Consider the following 13,095-nt stretch of genomic DNA (forward strand, 5'->3'; position numbering starts at 1 on the left):
CCGCTGTCGTCAGGTGCCGTGTTCGGCTGTGACATTATGTCACCAACGACGAGGGTAAATTGACTTGTGTGCTTGCTTTTATGATTATAATCCACAATAACCATTCAATTATGAAGTTGAGTTACATTGTACAATTCCAATGAAGTTGGGACATTGTGTTAAACATAAATAAAAACAGAATACAATGATTTGCAAATCATGTTCGACCTGTATTTAATTGAATACACTACAAAGACAAGATATTTAATGTTCAAACTGATAAACGTTATTGTTTTTAGCAAATAATCATGAACTTAGAATTTTATGGCTGTCACACGTTCCCAAAAAGCTGGTACAGGGTTTTACCATTGTGTTACATCACCTTTTCTTTTAACAACATTCAATAAATGTTTGGGAACTGAGGACACTAATTGTTGAAGCTTTGTAGGTGGAATTCTGTCCCATTCTTGCTTGATGTACAGCTTCAGCTGTTCAACAGTCCGGTGTCTCCATTGTCGTATTTTACGCTTCATAATGCGCCACACATTTTCAATGGGAGACACGTCTGGACTGTGGGCAGACAAGTCTACTACCTGCACTCTTTTACTACAAAGCCACACAGTTGTAACACATGCAGAATTTGGTTTGGCATTGTCTTGCTGAAATAAGCAGGGGCGTCCATGAAAAAGACGTTGCTTGGATGGCAGCATAGGTTTCTCCAAAACCTGTATGTACCTTTCAGCATTAATGGTGCCTTCACAGATGTGTAGGTTACCCATGCCATTGGCACTAACACAGCCCCATACCATCACAGATGCTGGCTTTTGAACTTTGCGTCCATAACAGTCCGGATGATTCTTTTCCTCTTTGGCCCGGAGGACATGATGTCCACAATTTCCAAAAACAATTTAAAATGTGGACTCGTCGGACCACAGAACACTTTTCCACTTTGCATCAGTCCATCTTAGATGAGCTCGGACCCAGAGAAGCCGGCGGCGTTTCTGGGTGTTGTTGATAAATGGCTTTTGCTTTGCATAGTAGAGTTTCAAGTTGCACATACAGATGTAGCGCCGAACTGTATTTACTGACATTGGTTTTCTGAAGTGTTCCTGAGTCCATGTGGTGATATCCTTTACACATTGATGTCTGTTTTTGATGCAGTGCCGCCTGAGGGATCGAAGGTCACGGGCATTCAATGTTGGTTTTCGGCCTTGCCGCTTACATGCAGTGATTTCTCCCGATTCTCTGAACCTTTTGATGATATTATGGACCGTAGATGATAAAATCCCTAAATTCCTTGCAATTGTACGTTGAGGAACATTGTCCTTAAACTGTTCAGACTATTTTCTCACACACTTGTTCACAAAGTGGTGAACCTCGCCCCATCTTTGCTTGTCAATGACTGAGCAATTCAGGGAAGCTCCTTTTATACCCAATCATGGCACCCACCTGTTCCCAATTAGCCTGTTCACCTGTGGGATGTTCCAAACAGGTGTTTGATGAGCATTCCTCAACTTTCTCAATCTTTTTTTCCACCTGTCCCAGCTTTTCTAGAACGTGTTGCAGCCATAAAATTCCAAGTTAATCATTATTTGCTAAAAACAATAAAGTTTATCAGTTTGAACAGTAAATATCTTGTCTTTGTAGTGTATTCAATTAAATATAGGTTGAACATGATTTGCAAATCATTGTATTCTGTTTTTATTTATGTTTAACACAACATCCCAACTTCATTGGAATTGGGGTTGTATAAGCTATCACCCCCTCAGTATGTTTTGATTCCTTTTGCCCACAACGTCTAAGAGCTGAGAAATTATTATTATTATTGTTATACTTATTATTCAAGTTTTGAAACCAGATTTTGTATACTTACTTTTTTATCTTTTGTTTTTATTATTTATTCAAATTTGGTAGGGTTGTCGACATTACTCTTTTCTGTGGTGTGTTGAATTCACATTTTTGGGCCTGTTGAGTGTCCAATGTAGTAATATATGAAGCTTTTTTTTTTTAGTTAGCCCTTTTAGCACGTTGACACAGAGGCGGCGTGTCACAGTAAGAAACTATTAACAGCGTTGTAGCAGCTGCCTTGACTTCAACTTTTCGGCTGGCCTCACCGCAATGTAAAAATGTCGAGAGAGGGAAATCACAACTGTTGAGTTCTTTGCAATTTGTGACGTATGCATTAACTGTATTTGCTTCCATTAAGTTGCAATTCATGGTTGCACTTCTTAATAGCACATTTATTCAGTTGTCCCTTGCTAAAGTAGATTTTTTTTTTGGGGGGGGGGGGGGGGGTACATTTATTAATTTTTTGTCTATTAATTATTCTTATTTAAATATTCATTTTGAAGTGAAAACTTAAATATTGTTTGCTAAAAATTAGTGCAATAAAATATTTTTCCCTACCATGAGGAATAAACGTGATTACAATATTGATCAAAATAATTGGGATAATTATTTTGGCCATAATCGTGCAGCCCTACTTGACAGTATCAGAGGCATCATTTGAACAATCTTTTGGTTTGTGGTTTAGAACACTGTATTATAACAAAATGACTTTCTCTTGTAATCCTCACCCAAGGCAGCTAATTACCACAATGATAAACAGAATGTCAATCAATCATTGTGAAGGCAGATCTAGTGTGCTGTGTGTGATGGTTTAACTCACTTTGTTGCTTGTTTGTCTAATTTCAATGCCAAGTTGTAAAAGTTTACTTTAACTCAACCAGTAATTTGACACAGACTTTACTAATACAAAGTATAAAAACGCCCCCCCCCCCCCCCAAAGAGCAAAGTTTGCCATAGTTGTTCCACATACAAGGTTCTTGGAGCAGTCCCTGTGAGGGACAAGGTGTTGAAAAATCACACAGCAGGTGCTTTCACTATTGGTCCACCCAGTCGTCCATATCTAAGTGAATTTTTCCACAAAGTCATGCATGATCAGCTTGAGAAGTCTGTGTGCATGGGAACAATGTTCTGCTCAAATGCAGCGTACTGGGAGTCTCCGGTGCTGGCCAGCTTGAGCTGCTGGGCTGCGTGAGAGAGCTGGAAAGCGGCGTCGGGGTGAGCCGAGTCGGGCAGCATCGTGCACTCCCGTTCCAGCAGCTCTGCCACACCCTTGAGGAGGTCCCAAAACCCAAAAGCCAAGGCGGCCTTCCGAAGGCGGTTCAACTCCTGGGAGGATTCAAGAGCATGAATATTAGTTCATAAAAAAGAAGAAAGTAAGAGAATATGCAATGACATTTTACCTTATAGAAGGTCTGTGTTTTATCAGGTAGTTTTCTGGCATTCCTCAGAATCTTTTGCACATCGGTCTGAAATGAATATAAAACAATGACCTAAAAACCTTAAGTGGATAACAAAAAAAAAAAACATAAAAACAAATTGGTGCTGAACAATCTCATTTCTAAATTACCCTAACCCTGTTTACAAAAAAAAGAAAATCTGCACAAACACGCACACACAGTGGTTATGGAAAGGTATTCAGACCCCCTTAAATGTTTCACTCTGTTATATTGCACCCATTTTATAAAATGATTTAAGTTCATTTTTTCCCCTCATTAATGTACACACAGCACGTCATATTGACAGAAAAAAAAGAATTGCTGAATTCTTTGCAGATTTATTAAAAAAGAAAACTTATCACGCAGCCATAAGTATTCAGACTATTTGCTCAGTATTAGACTGGAATCCCCGCGGACCTTGATGTTTGCAGATCACATTGTGATCTGCAGTGAAAGGAGGTGGAGGAACAGTTAGAAAGATGAAGGCATGCACTGGAAAAGAGAGGAATGAAGATTAGCCGAAGTAAAACAGAATATATGTGCATGGGGGGGAGATGGCGAGGGTGGAGGACTTTAGATACTTGGGGTCAACAGTCCAGAGCAATGGTGAGTGTGGTCAGGAAGTGAAGAAATGGGTCCAAGCAGGTTAGAACGGGTGGAGGAAGGTGTCAGGTGTGTTATGTGACAGAAGAGTCTCTGCTAGGATGAAGGGCAAACTTTATAAAACAGTGGTGAGGCCAGCCATGACGTACGGATGAGAGACAGTGGCACTGAAGAGACAACAGGAAGCAGAGCTGGAGGTGGCGGAAATGAAGATGTTGAGGTTCGCTCTAGGAGTCACCAGGTTGGATAAAATTAGAAATGAGCTCATCAGCGGGACAGCCAAGGTTCGATGTTTTGAAGACAAAGTTAGAGAGAGCAGACTTCGACACGTCCAGACACGTTTGGACACGTCCAGAGGAGAAATAGTGAGTATATTGGTAGAAGGATAATGAGGATTGAGCTGCCAGGCAAGTGAGCGAGAGGAAGATCAAAGAGAAGGTTGATGGATGTCGTGAGGGAAGACATGAGGGCAGTTGGTGTTACAGATGAGGATGCAGGAGATATGGCAGATGTGGTTTGTAAAGGGTTTCTAGAGTTAAGAACATTTTTAACACCTTTCTCCTCTGACCTTTAAAATATTAACCCATTTAAGTACATCACAAGACTGTCATTTTAGTAACTATATTTTTTATAGAATGACATGTCTGTGTAGTATTTATTTACCATCATGGAGAATCTCATCAGTTCTACTTGATTTAAAGCTCGCGGAGGCTTAAATCCCACATTACAGGGCTCTCTGCTTTGACTTGACAATGTATTAATGTGCATTAAACTGCTTTATCCACCAGTCATCACAGTGTTTCTCTCATTTTGAGGCATATTTTTGGTACTTGAGACTTATCTTCAAGCCGTTTTATCAAGCCGACTTATCATCAAGCACGTTTCAATGTAACACTTTTAATGAGCCTGACCAAGCAGGAGGACTTCACCTGTAGTCCACTGGCTTTAATCCACACTGTGACATTCTGCGCATAGCTTCGTTTGACGGGCGGCTGCACAGGAAAAGGGCTTTTACTGTCATCCTCTCCGTAGGGATTTTCTGCCGCCTCTGAATGGCAGGAAGGAACAGTGTGAGGTTAAGTTGTTTTCAAGTATACGGAGTATATATGGCAGTCACAAGTCGACATTGACACGGTGTAATGATTAACTTCCTGATTATGTTCACATACAGGAAGACCTATGTCCTTGAGGAGCAAATGTGTCACAAGTGCAGATATACAATGTTTCAAAAGGTGAGTGTGAGGTAAACGCAATGGAAAAAAGGGCCAACATTTTGCATGGAGGGGTTACCTGAGATTGGTCCCAAATGGGAGATCTTCCCCAGCCAAGGCAGAGGCTCAGTACTGGGTTCAAATAGTGACATCATCAGATTGGATTTCTTCTTGCTGTCCGCTTGGGAGTACAGCATGCCGAACCACTCGGGCCTGTCACAAGCAGACCAGCTTGAGAATCACTCACTATGTATTAACATACTAGATTGGTGTTTTCCAACCTTCATTGAGCCAGGGTACAAATTTTACATTAGAAAAATGTCATTGTAGACAACTGCCTTGAGATAAATTTTGATTTATCTTTTTTTATAAAAAAATGTTTTCCGTGACCACGTTCGTACCTCAAAACATTATCTCAAATCATCTTTCCCCATTGAAATGAATGCAAACGCCATAAATCCATTCCAACCTCCCCAAAAAACAGCAAATATGTTGCTAATGTGAATGTGAAGAAAAAACAGCACTCAAAAATATTGTATTTTATAAAAGCATAGAGTGGTTATGTAATTATTTAGAACATTAAGAAATAAATAAATCATTTTGCCTCATTTTTTGCCTGAATTCAATGTACTTTGTGCTGCTCCTTTTGGTGTGCGCGCCTTGGCCACCTCGGGGCAGTGTAATACAGACATGCGGATATACATAGAGAGAGACATATTAGCTCCTCAGTAAGCTAAAGTAATATTAGCCATTCTTTGCTAGGGTTGGGCACCGTTTGAATTTGAGCGATTCTGGTTCCGATTCCAGTTCCTTATTTTGATTGCGGTTCCAAACGATTCTCGATTCCGATTCTTTTAGGGGGCTGGGTCAAAAAAGTTTGCATGGTTTAAATAAAGGGTGTCCAAATTATGAACATCCATTTTCTTAGTAGCCCGCAGCATAGACTAAAATGAACATTTGACTCGAGATTCTTTATAACCAGTATCAATATCAAACCTATGAACTAAAAGGCAATGTGTGTGGAACTAACCCAATTGACTTAATATTCATTAATTAATGTTTCAGCTAAAAGTTAAATATAGCATTGTTGAAATTGTTTTATGGGACTGTTTCGTCACGTCAAATGGTTTTTATGTGCAAGTTTTAACTTGGCTTCCTGTTTTAAGCTTGTAGCCTTTTATTTTGAAGGGTACGCACCGAAACTCAGCATTTTGGCACAAAAAGTAACTTCACGCGGCACTGCTGATTAATTATTATTATTATTTTTTTAATTGCTGGAACCAAATGCTATAAAACGCTCATTCCTTTCCCTACCCACCGAGGAGGCACAAGGTTAGTGTTTGTGATACTGTGAGAGGATTATGAGAATTTTGTCCCAATTCATTGTGACGTAAAGTTGCTACGGTGAACTTTTATCCCAATGTTAAGCTTTTTTGTTGTTGTTGTCATCTGCGCTTACGTTGGTTTGAGGACTAAAATAAATGCGAAAAACTATCAGTGAAAAAGTGCAACCAACCGTTTACCTTGTTAGCTGTCACAATGTTGGCATAGACGTATTTTATTGTTTCACTCAACCAATTGACTGAGATTTGACTTCACTGAAGCTCCATATGGTGTCGGCTGAGGCTCGGAGCGCGTCAGACGCCACACATCGTGAAAGTCTCTTTTGCACAGTATAATCTTATTCCAAGTGTTCCACTGAGGCGACTGGTCATTCATTTTAACAAAGTTAAGACACACTTTTGTTCGCTGCCGTGCGGCACAAGCACATCTTTGGTTTTCGCCACTTCTTCGTGGTGGGAGGACTGTAGGCATCGAAACTAGGAACTGATTTTTTTCAATTTGAACGGTTCCAGTAAAACCGGAACGTGAGTCCCAGTTCCAATCAGCTCTTGATTCTTGATGCCCAACCCTATTCTTGGCAGAGGATAAAGAATTATACCGGTGAGTATCAAAGGCCTTGCTTTAACAGTTCTAACTGCATGACAACAATGCTATTCGTTAGCATTGCCCATGATGTGTTAGCATTGAGGTAGCAGACTTAAAGGCCTAGTTATGTAGTTATATTAAATGTGAAGGTCTCTGTTTTATGTTTCATTTGGCAGTAATAAACTTCAACTGGGAGTGGCGATAAAAAGTGTCTTTTTTTTTTTGATAATTGTTGACTATGCCAAAATGCTGCTTGTTGTGAAGTGGGTTCAGTTCACTGGCAGCGTGCAGCCCTTATATCTCAAGTTTTTGCTCATAAAACACAATAATCGTCAGAACAGCTTGTATGTCAAAATCTGGTAAATTGGGTTACTCGTATCTCAAGGCACCACTGTAAACTGAAATAATGTTTTAGTCTCAATTTACAAATTTACTAACTCAGTGTGAAATATTTTTGTTGCATGAATGACAACAGGTTAATTGTACCGTATGCCATCTAGTGGAAGAGCATTTAATTTTTCTGTCTGTCATTATACGTCGCTGGCAAAGATACATGATTTGCATTTTGTAGTACCTTGATCGACGAGTGCCCCAATTTATGGGTTTTTCGAGTTTCAAGTGAGATTTAGACACTCCGCCACAAGATGGGGGCAGCAAACATTTGGGCACCATCAGTTGACGTGGCTACTTGGCAGTTAAAGCACATGTATTTGTTTGACAAAGCTGACAAAGAAGGAGTTGATGAACACTACAATGCCAGCACTGGGCTATAAAATGATTTTCTAAGCTGTGGCCTTCTGTCCATGAAAAGATGGAGAAGCTACAGGAAGCGAGGAAAGTGTGGCATAAAACTGTGAAGATTTAGCAATCAACGAAAAACTGTTTATTTCTTTACATCCTATTTTATTATGTTATTACTACGCATTTCTATATCTTACAATACTGTCCAGTGCTGCATAAGAAAAAAAAAAAAAAGTATTTCAATGGGCAAAGTTGATTTCAGACAAGTAATTTGAGTTACAAGCATGGTCATGGAATGAATTAAACACCCAAGTCAAGATACCACAGTATGGAAATACATTTTCTGACCAATTAAGTGTAATTGGATAATTTCCCGTGCCACGTCACAGCGTTTGGGAATTACTGCTCTATAGCATCAACTCTGACCAGGACAGAATTTTAAAAGCTGTGTCGCTTCTTACCCCAACTGGACAAGCGCCACCATGCCCTCCACTTTCAGGCTGCCATGTAAGAGCACACAGAAATTAGGACTTTTCCCTGCCATTTGACTGGCAGACACTTCCTCCTCCAGCTCATCTGCGGCACCCGTGCCAACGTCGTCCTCTGAGACAAAGTCAACATTCATAGTTAAACGCCATCAAGCTCCTATTTGGGAAACTGTAGATTAATAGAATAGAATAGTTCTTGGCTTCCAGTAAGCAGGCCTTCTTTTATTCTTTACTGCAGTCATCATTGAGCCTTAATCTATTGATTCTTATCTATCTATCTAGTGTGCTAGGGTAAGCAACAGATAAAAGTAAAAAAAAAAAAAGAAAAAGGATTGGAAACGGACTGTTTGACATTCCCATGCACAGACTGATAAGAGTAAAGCCTAGAGACCATATCACTGGAGCAGTTAAACAATGACAAAACGCACAGTCAGGAAACAGCTGTAAAGAAAGGTAAGATGATTTGGAAGCTTTACATTATGATACTTTGCAGAGAAAAGTATTCAAACCAAAAGCATTAGAAAGGAATGTAATCTTGCAAGGCAAGTATTAATGTAAAACAGACAGACAGACACACACACACTCACTCACCTTTGTTGACAGCAATAGGCAGGACCAAGTGTCTGGATATGACAGGAGGACTGGAGATGTCAGCGATTTCAATGAAGCCCATGATTTCCAGATCTGCAACAAATACACCATAAGGTTTATTTACATCTCAACATAAGTGATTTGTGATTTAAAAATATAATTTCGAGTAAGAGTGGAAACTTATTAATACTAGTTACTACACTTTTGAACTGGATTCCTCCTAACAGTATGATGAATACACTGTAGACTTGTCCAACTGGTTGAAGTCCATTTGCGCAGTTGTTAAATGTTATCAGTGGATGAAAAGTCTTAGCCCTTTATCATCATATGCCGACGTCAACCCACCCATGCAGCTGAAAGAGACTGAACAGGAAAATCACCAAAAAAAAACTGTCGTACATCGGGCGATTGACCCTTGCCCATATAAACCGACTTGCTGCAACAGAAAAACTGCGACACCCGGTGTTCTTATCAGGAAACATTTACTGTATACATAGGGCGATTGTCATGGAAGAAGTGGTTTCCCTAGCCGCTCTGTCTCGTGATACAAAGAGAAAAAAACGGGCAAGAAATAAAAGGAGTGTGTGTGGACATTTCAGAGCTGTTATCTCCATTCATCGTTTTCGCAAAGTCGAAAGTCACATATTTATTCCCTCATAATAAAATAAAACTAAACACAGCAGTTCAGCTATTAAGCACAAATCAAATGAATCTCGCAGCTGAAACCCTAGTACAGACGGTGTCCAGCTTTACGGGAGAAAAAGTACCTGGGTTGACAGTTCGAGCTAATGGTTCCACCTCCTCATCCACCACAACAGGCTCTGGTCGAGGGAACACCTGAACGTCTGCGGACAAGTTCCCACAATGCAGGACAGCATGGAACGGACAGTAGGCCCTGTCAATTAATCTCCTGGAGTCATGCAAAAAAATAAAAAAAACCCAGCAAAAATATGTTTTTGTGAACATTATATCACATTAGTGCCGAATGCTTGTACAGACAAGAGCCATACCCAAACATGGCCTGCACGCCCTGCATGCACAGTGGGCCCTCAACAGTGAAGACCTGTCCGTCACCTCCACTGAGACAAAGAAGTTCCTCCCATTTATCCAAAGCACCTGTCATCTGTAACTGGCATGCAACACAATAGGATATAGGATAAATGTACTTTATTTTAATTCAAGTTCTGAGGACCCAGATTCAAATCCGGCCTCCCCTGTGTGGAGTCTGCATGTTCTCCCCATGCCTGCGTGGGTTTTCTCCAGGGCCTCCAGTTTCCTCCCATCCATTCATTCTTTTAATCGCTTATCCTCACTAGGGTCGCGGGCGTGCTGGAGCCTATCTCAGCTGACTCGGGGCGAGATACACCTTGAACTGGTCACCAGCCAATCGCAGGCCACATAAAAAAAAAAAAACAACCATACGCACTCACATTCACACCTATGGGCAATTTAGTGTTCAATTACCGTACCATGCATGTTTTTGGGATGTGGGAGGAAACCGGAGCACCCGGAGAAACCCCACGCAGGCACGCGGAGAAAATGCAAACTCCACACAGGCGAGGCCGGATTTGAACCGTGGTCCTCAGATCTGTGAGGCCGATGTGCTAACCAGTCACCCACCATGCCGCCCCGGTTTCCTCCCAAAATGTTCACACCACAGTGCTCGAGAACGGCTGACAATATGAGAACTTCGCTTTGAAAACGGCCAGCAGTAAATAACGATGACTAAAGTACCTCCTCTGTAGTGGCGACGCACATGATGAACATTTTGGTAGGGAAAGGGAAAGGCAGAGGGAACTTCTTCTCGTCCCCTCGGTGCCTCAATGTTTGCAGGGAATGACGCAGGGAGCCTTTCCCAATACCGAGTGATCCGTCAGTCACCAGCACCACCTTACGGACACAATGGGCAACAACATAAACAAAAACCCTGTTGCGCAAATACCTGTGGAGACGTCAATTTCACAGGTGGTCTGCGTTACTCTTATACCTGACAGGGACAAGCACTCCCCCACTCTTGCTGCACCACGCTGCTGACCCCATTCAGAGCGGATTCCACGCACGTCTTGTCATAGTCTTCTAGGTTGCTGAGGGCGTCCTGCACAGGAAGTAGTATTAATAATCACAGAAGCCCCCTCTCGTACGGAACACGATTGGGGTAGTGTACCTGTAAAGCGTTATAGTCCCTGGTGAACGGCACCAATAGTTCCCAGAGGGACGAGAAGGCCATGAGTGCGGTGAACTCCAAGCGGTAGTTGGAGGCCATGTGCTCGAATAACATATTGAGCCCGTGAACGGCTAAGTTCTTCCTCTGGAACTCCTCATTAGTGTCCTGCGACAGCGGCCTAGTCATGGACAGGGACGCGTCCATTAACACCACAGTAGGCATAATTTATTGCTATATTGTGGAGGACTCGAAGAGGAATAGGGGGGAAATAACGCGAGTAGAGACGTAACGCAAAGTTAGCTACGTAGACGCTAGCACCGGTCTAACGGGAGCGTTCATCTTTTTAAAATGCCAATTATACATTGTGGGAACTAGGAGTCATTAAATGGGAATATTGTGAGTAAACAATCCATCAAGTAGGATATGAACTAAATTGGACGCTTCGTGTTGAGCTGTCGTCTAAGTTGCTAAATGCTAAGCCGAAGCTCGCGCCCGCCCCTTAGGAGCCATCGGATGTTTTTTTGTGTTGACACGCGCACTCCATTTCCAGTCCGAGTGGGCAACAAATAACTACACATGGTTCCCTTAACAATCGGTTAGTTGTACAGTAATTTGAACGTTTTTTTAATATAAAAACACACTTTGTGTTTCTCATTCACAATACGTATAGTACTGATGATAAAAACAGTGATTTTAAAATAATTCTAAGAATGTACCTTATTTTATCAGTCCTATCATGTATTCATGTAAAGTTAAACCAGATCTTTACATATACACTATACAGAAAGACAACACTTTGACCCCCCCCCCCCCACCCACCCCACTGTCCGACAAGAAAAAAAGACTGAACTTTTCCTGTTTTAAATATGTAGGATCACCAAAGTTATTTCTATTTTGTAAATGCCAAAATAATGAGAACAGGATTTGCTTAGACCATTTTTGTATTACTTTCTTCAAAGTAAGAAGTTTACATACTTTAAGATTACTATTACTGTAAACAGTTTAGGAAACCCAGATGATATGATAGGTGAGAGTTTAGGACCAACAAGGCCATATCTGCTGGCCTAAATACTATCAAAAGCTATGACCTACCTACATTTACAACCTAAATTCATATTCTGATTTGTAAATAAATTACCCTCAAATTAAAGCTGAAAGTTAGCAGTTAAAGCACATCTTGTTCCTTTCATTTCAAATCCCTTGTGTTGGTGTTTATACTCAAATAGATGAGAATTGTGTCGATATCCCAATATTTATGCACCTGTCTGTTGGATAAGGAAACTTGTTGAACCCACTTGATAATAAGTGACTTGCTTATCATTAGCGCCTCCCCGAGGTCAAAATGAAGAATGTGACTTTTGTATACAATCCAGACTAAAAAGGTTATTTGCACCAAGTTTCGTATTTGTGAGTTCGATTATACTTTGCATAGTATAGTATGGTTAAAATATAATATAGTATGTACAATAAGTGCTGACAAAAAAAACTTTTTTTTGTTTTGTTTTTGCTAACATCCATATTGTAATGTTGCTATTCTATATGTACATACTGTATTCAAAATAATCATTTTCTCATGCAGATTACCTATTTTATTTATAATTGCTGTTCATATACGTAAGCACAAAATGTTATGTTTTTCACTTCTCGTACATTTTAAGATTGTATTTTGTAATCACTTTGACTTCAATAGTTCCCATAATAAACATTTTGTAGTATTCAAGTATTCATTTCAGTGCCAAAATGGAGGTTGCCATGAAATAAATGTTATTCAATATAAAGAAAGCTGCCTGTTAAAATATTACAAAATGCAATACACCTTCCAACAAAGAGCCCAAATACATGATACAAAGATGGATGATTATTCTGCTTAATGGATAAATCATACAATAAATAGAATTTACATGCAGGAAGGTTTTGCATTTCCCCCAAAAATAAATGCCAGGAGGTATTTGACATGAAAGTGAATGTATTCGTGAGGTGGGCCGCAATGAAGTGAGAGTGAGACAATACGGTATCGCTAATCCTCTTAAAGCCTGCAGGTATTAGCTATTATGCTGATCCATTGTGAAGATGTGTCCTGCGTCCTACATAAACCGTTGGCTAGC

At 40.5% G+C, this 13,095-nt stretch overlaps 1 protein-coding gene across 2 annotated transcripts; it reads right to left on the bottom strand.

Moving 5' to 3' along the window:
* Window positions 1–1,924: 1,924 nt before the first annotated feature.
* Window positions 1,925–11,505, bottom strand: ints14 (integrator complex subunit 14). Of its 2 annotated transcripts, none has more exons than XM_061675928.1 (11): window positions 10,991–11,505; window positions 10,814–10,921; window positions 10,561–10,716; window positions 9,837–9,949; window positions 9,594–9,736; window positions 8,827–8,919; window positions 8,209–8,350; window positions 5,157–5,290; window positions 4,796–4,914; window positions 3,228–3,293; window positions 1,925–3,153 (listed from the first exon to the last, which is right to left on the bottom strand). In XM_061675928.1, the coding sequence occupies exons 1-11, from the start codon at window positions 11,210–11,212 to the stop codon at window positions 2,920–2,922; spliced, it is 1,530 nt and encodes a 509-aa protein (XP_061531912.1). In that variant the 5' UTR covers window positions 11,213–11,505; the 3' UTR covers window positions 1,925–2,919. The 2 variants fall into 2 exon arrangements, with proteins under 2 accessions (XP_061531912.1, XP_061531911.1); XM_061675927.1 differs by having other exon boundaries at window positions 9,837–9,955.
* Window positions 11,506–13,095: the final 1,590 nt, after the last annotated feature.

Source organism: Phycodurus eques, chromosome 5, assembly GCF_024500275.1.
Source record: "Phycodurus eques isolate BA_2022a chromosome 5, UOR_Pequ_1.1, whole genome shotgun sequence".
NCBI classification, from domain to species: domain Eukaryota; kingdom Metazoa; phylum Chordata; class Actinopteri; order Syngnathiformes; family Syngnathidae; genus Phycodurus; species Phycodurus eques.

Coding starts and splice junctions, on each gene's coding strand:
- ints14 (XM_061675927.1), bottom strand. CDS start 11,212: ATGCCTACTGTGGTGTTAATGGACGCGTCCCTGTCCATGACTAGGCCG. Junction 9,737..9,836: donor GGCGTGCAGGCCATGTTTGG/GTATGGCTCTTG, acceptor GCATGACTCCAG/GAGATTAATTGACAGGGCCT. Junction 8,351..8,826: donor GCCTATTGCTGTCAACAAAG/GTGAGTGAGTGT, acceptor ACTTTGTCTCAG/AGGACGACGTTGGCACGGGT.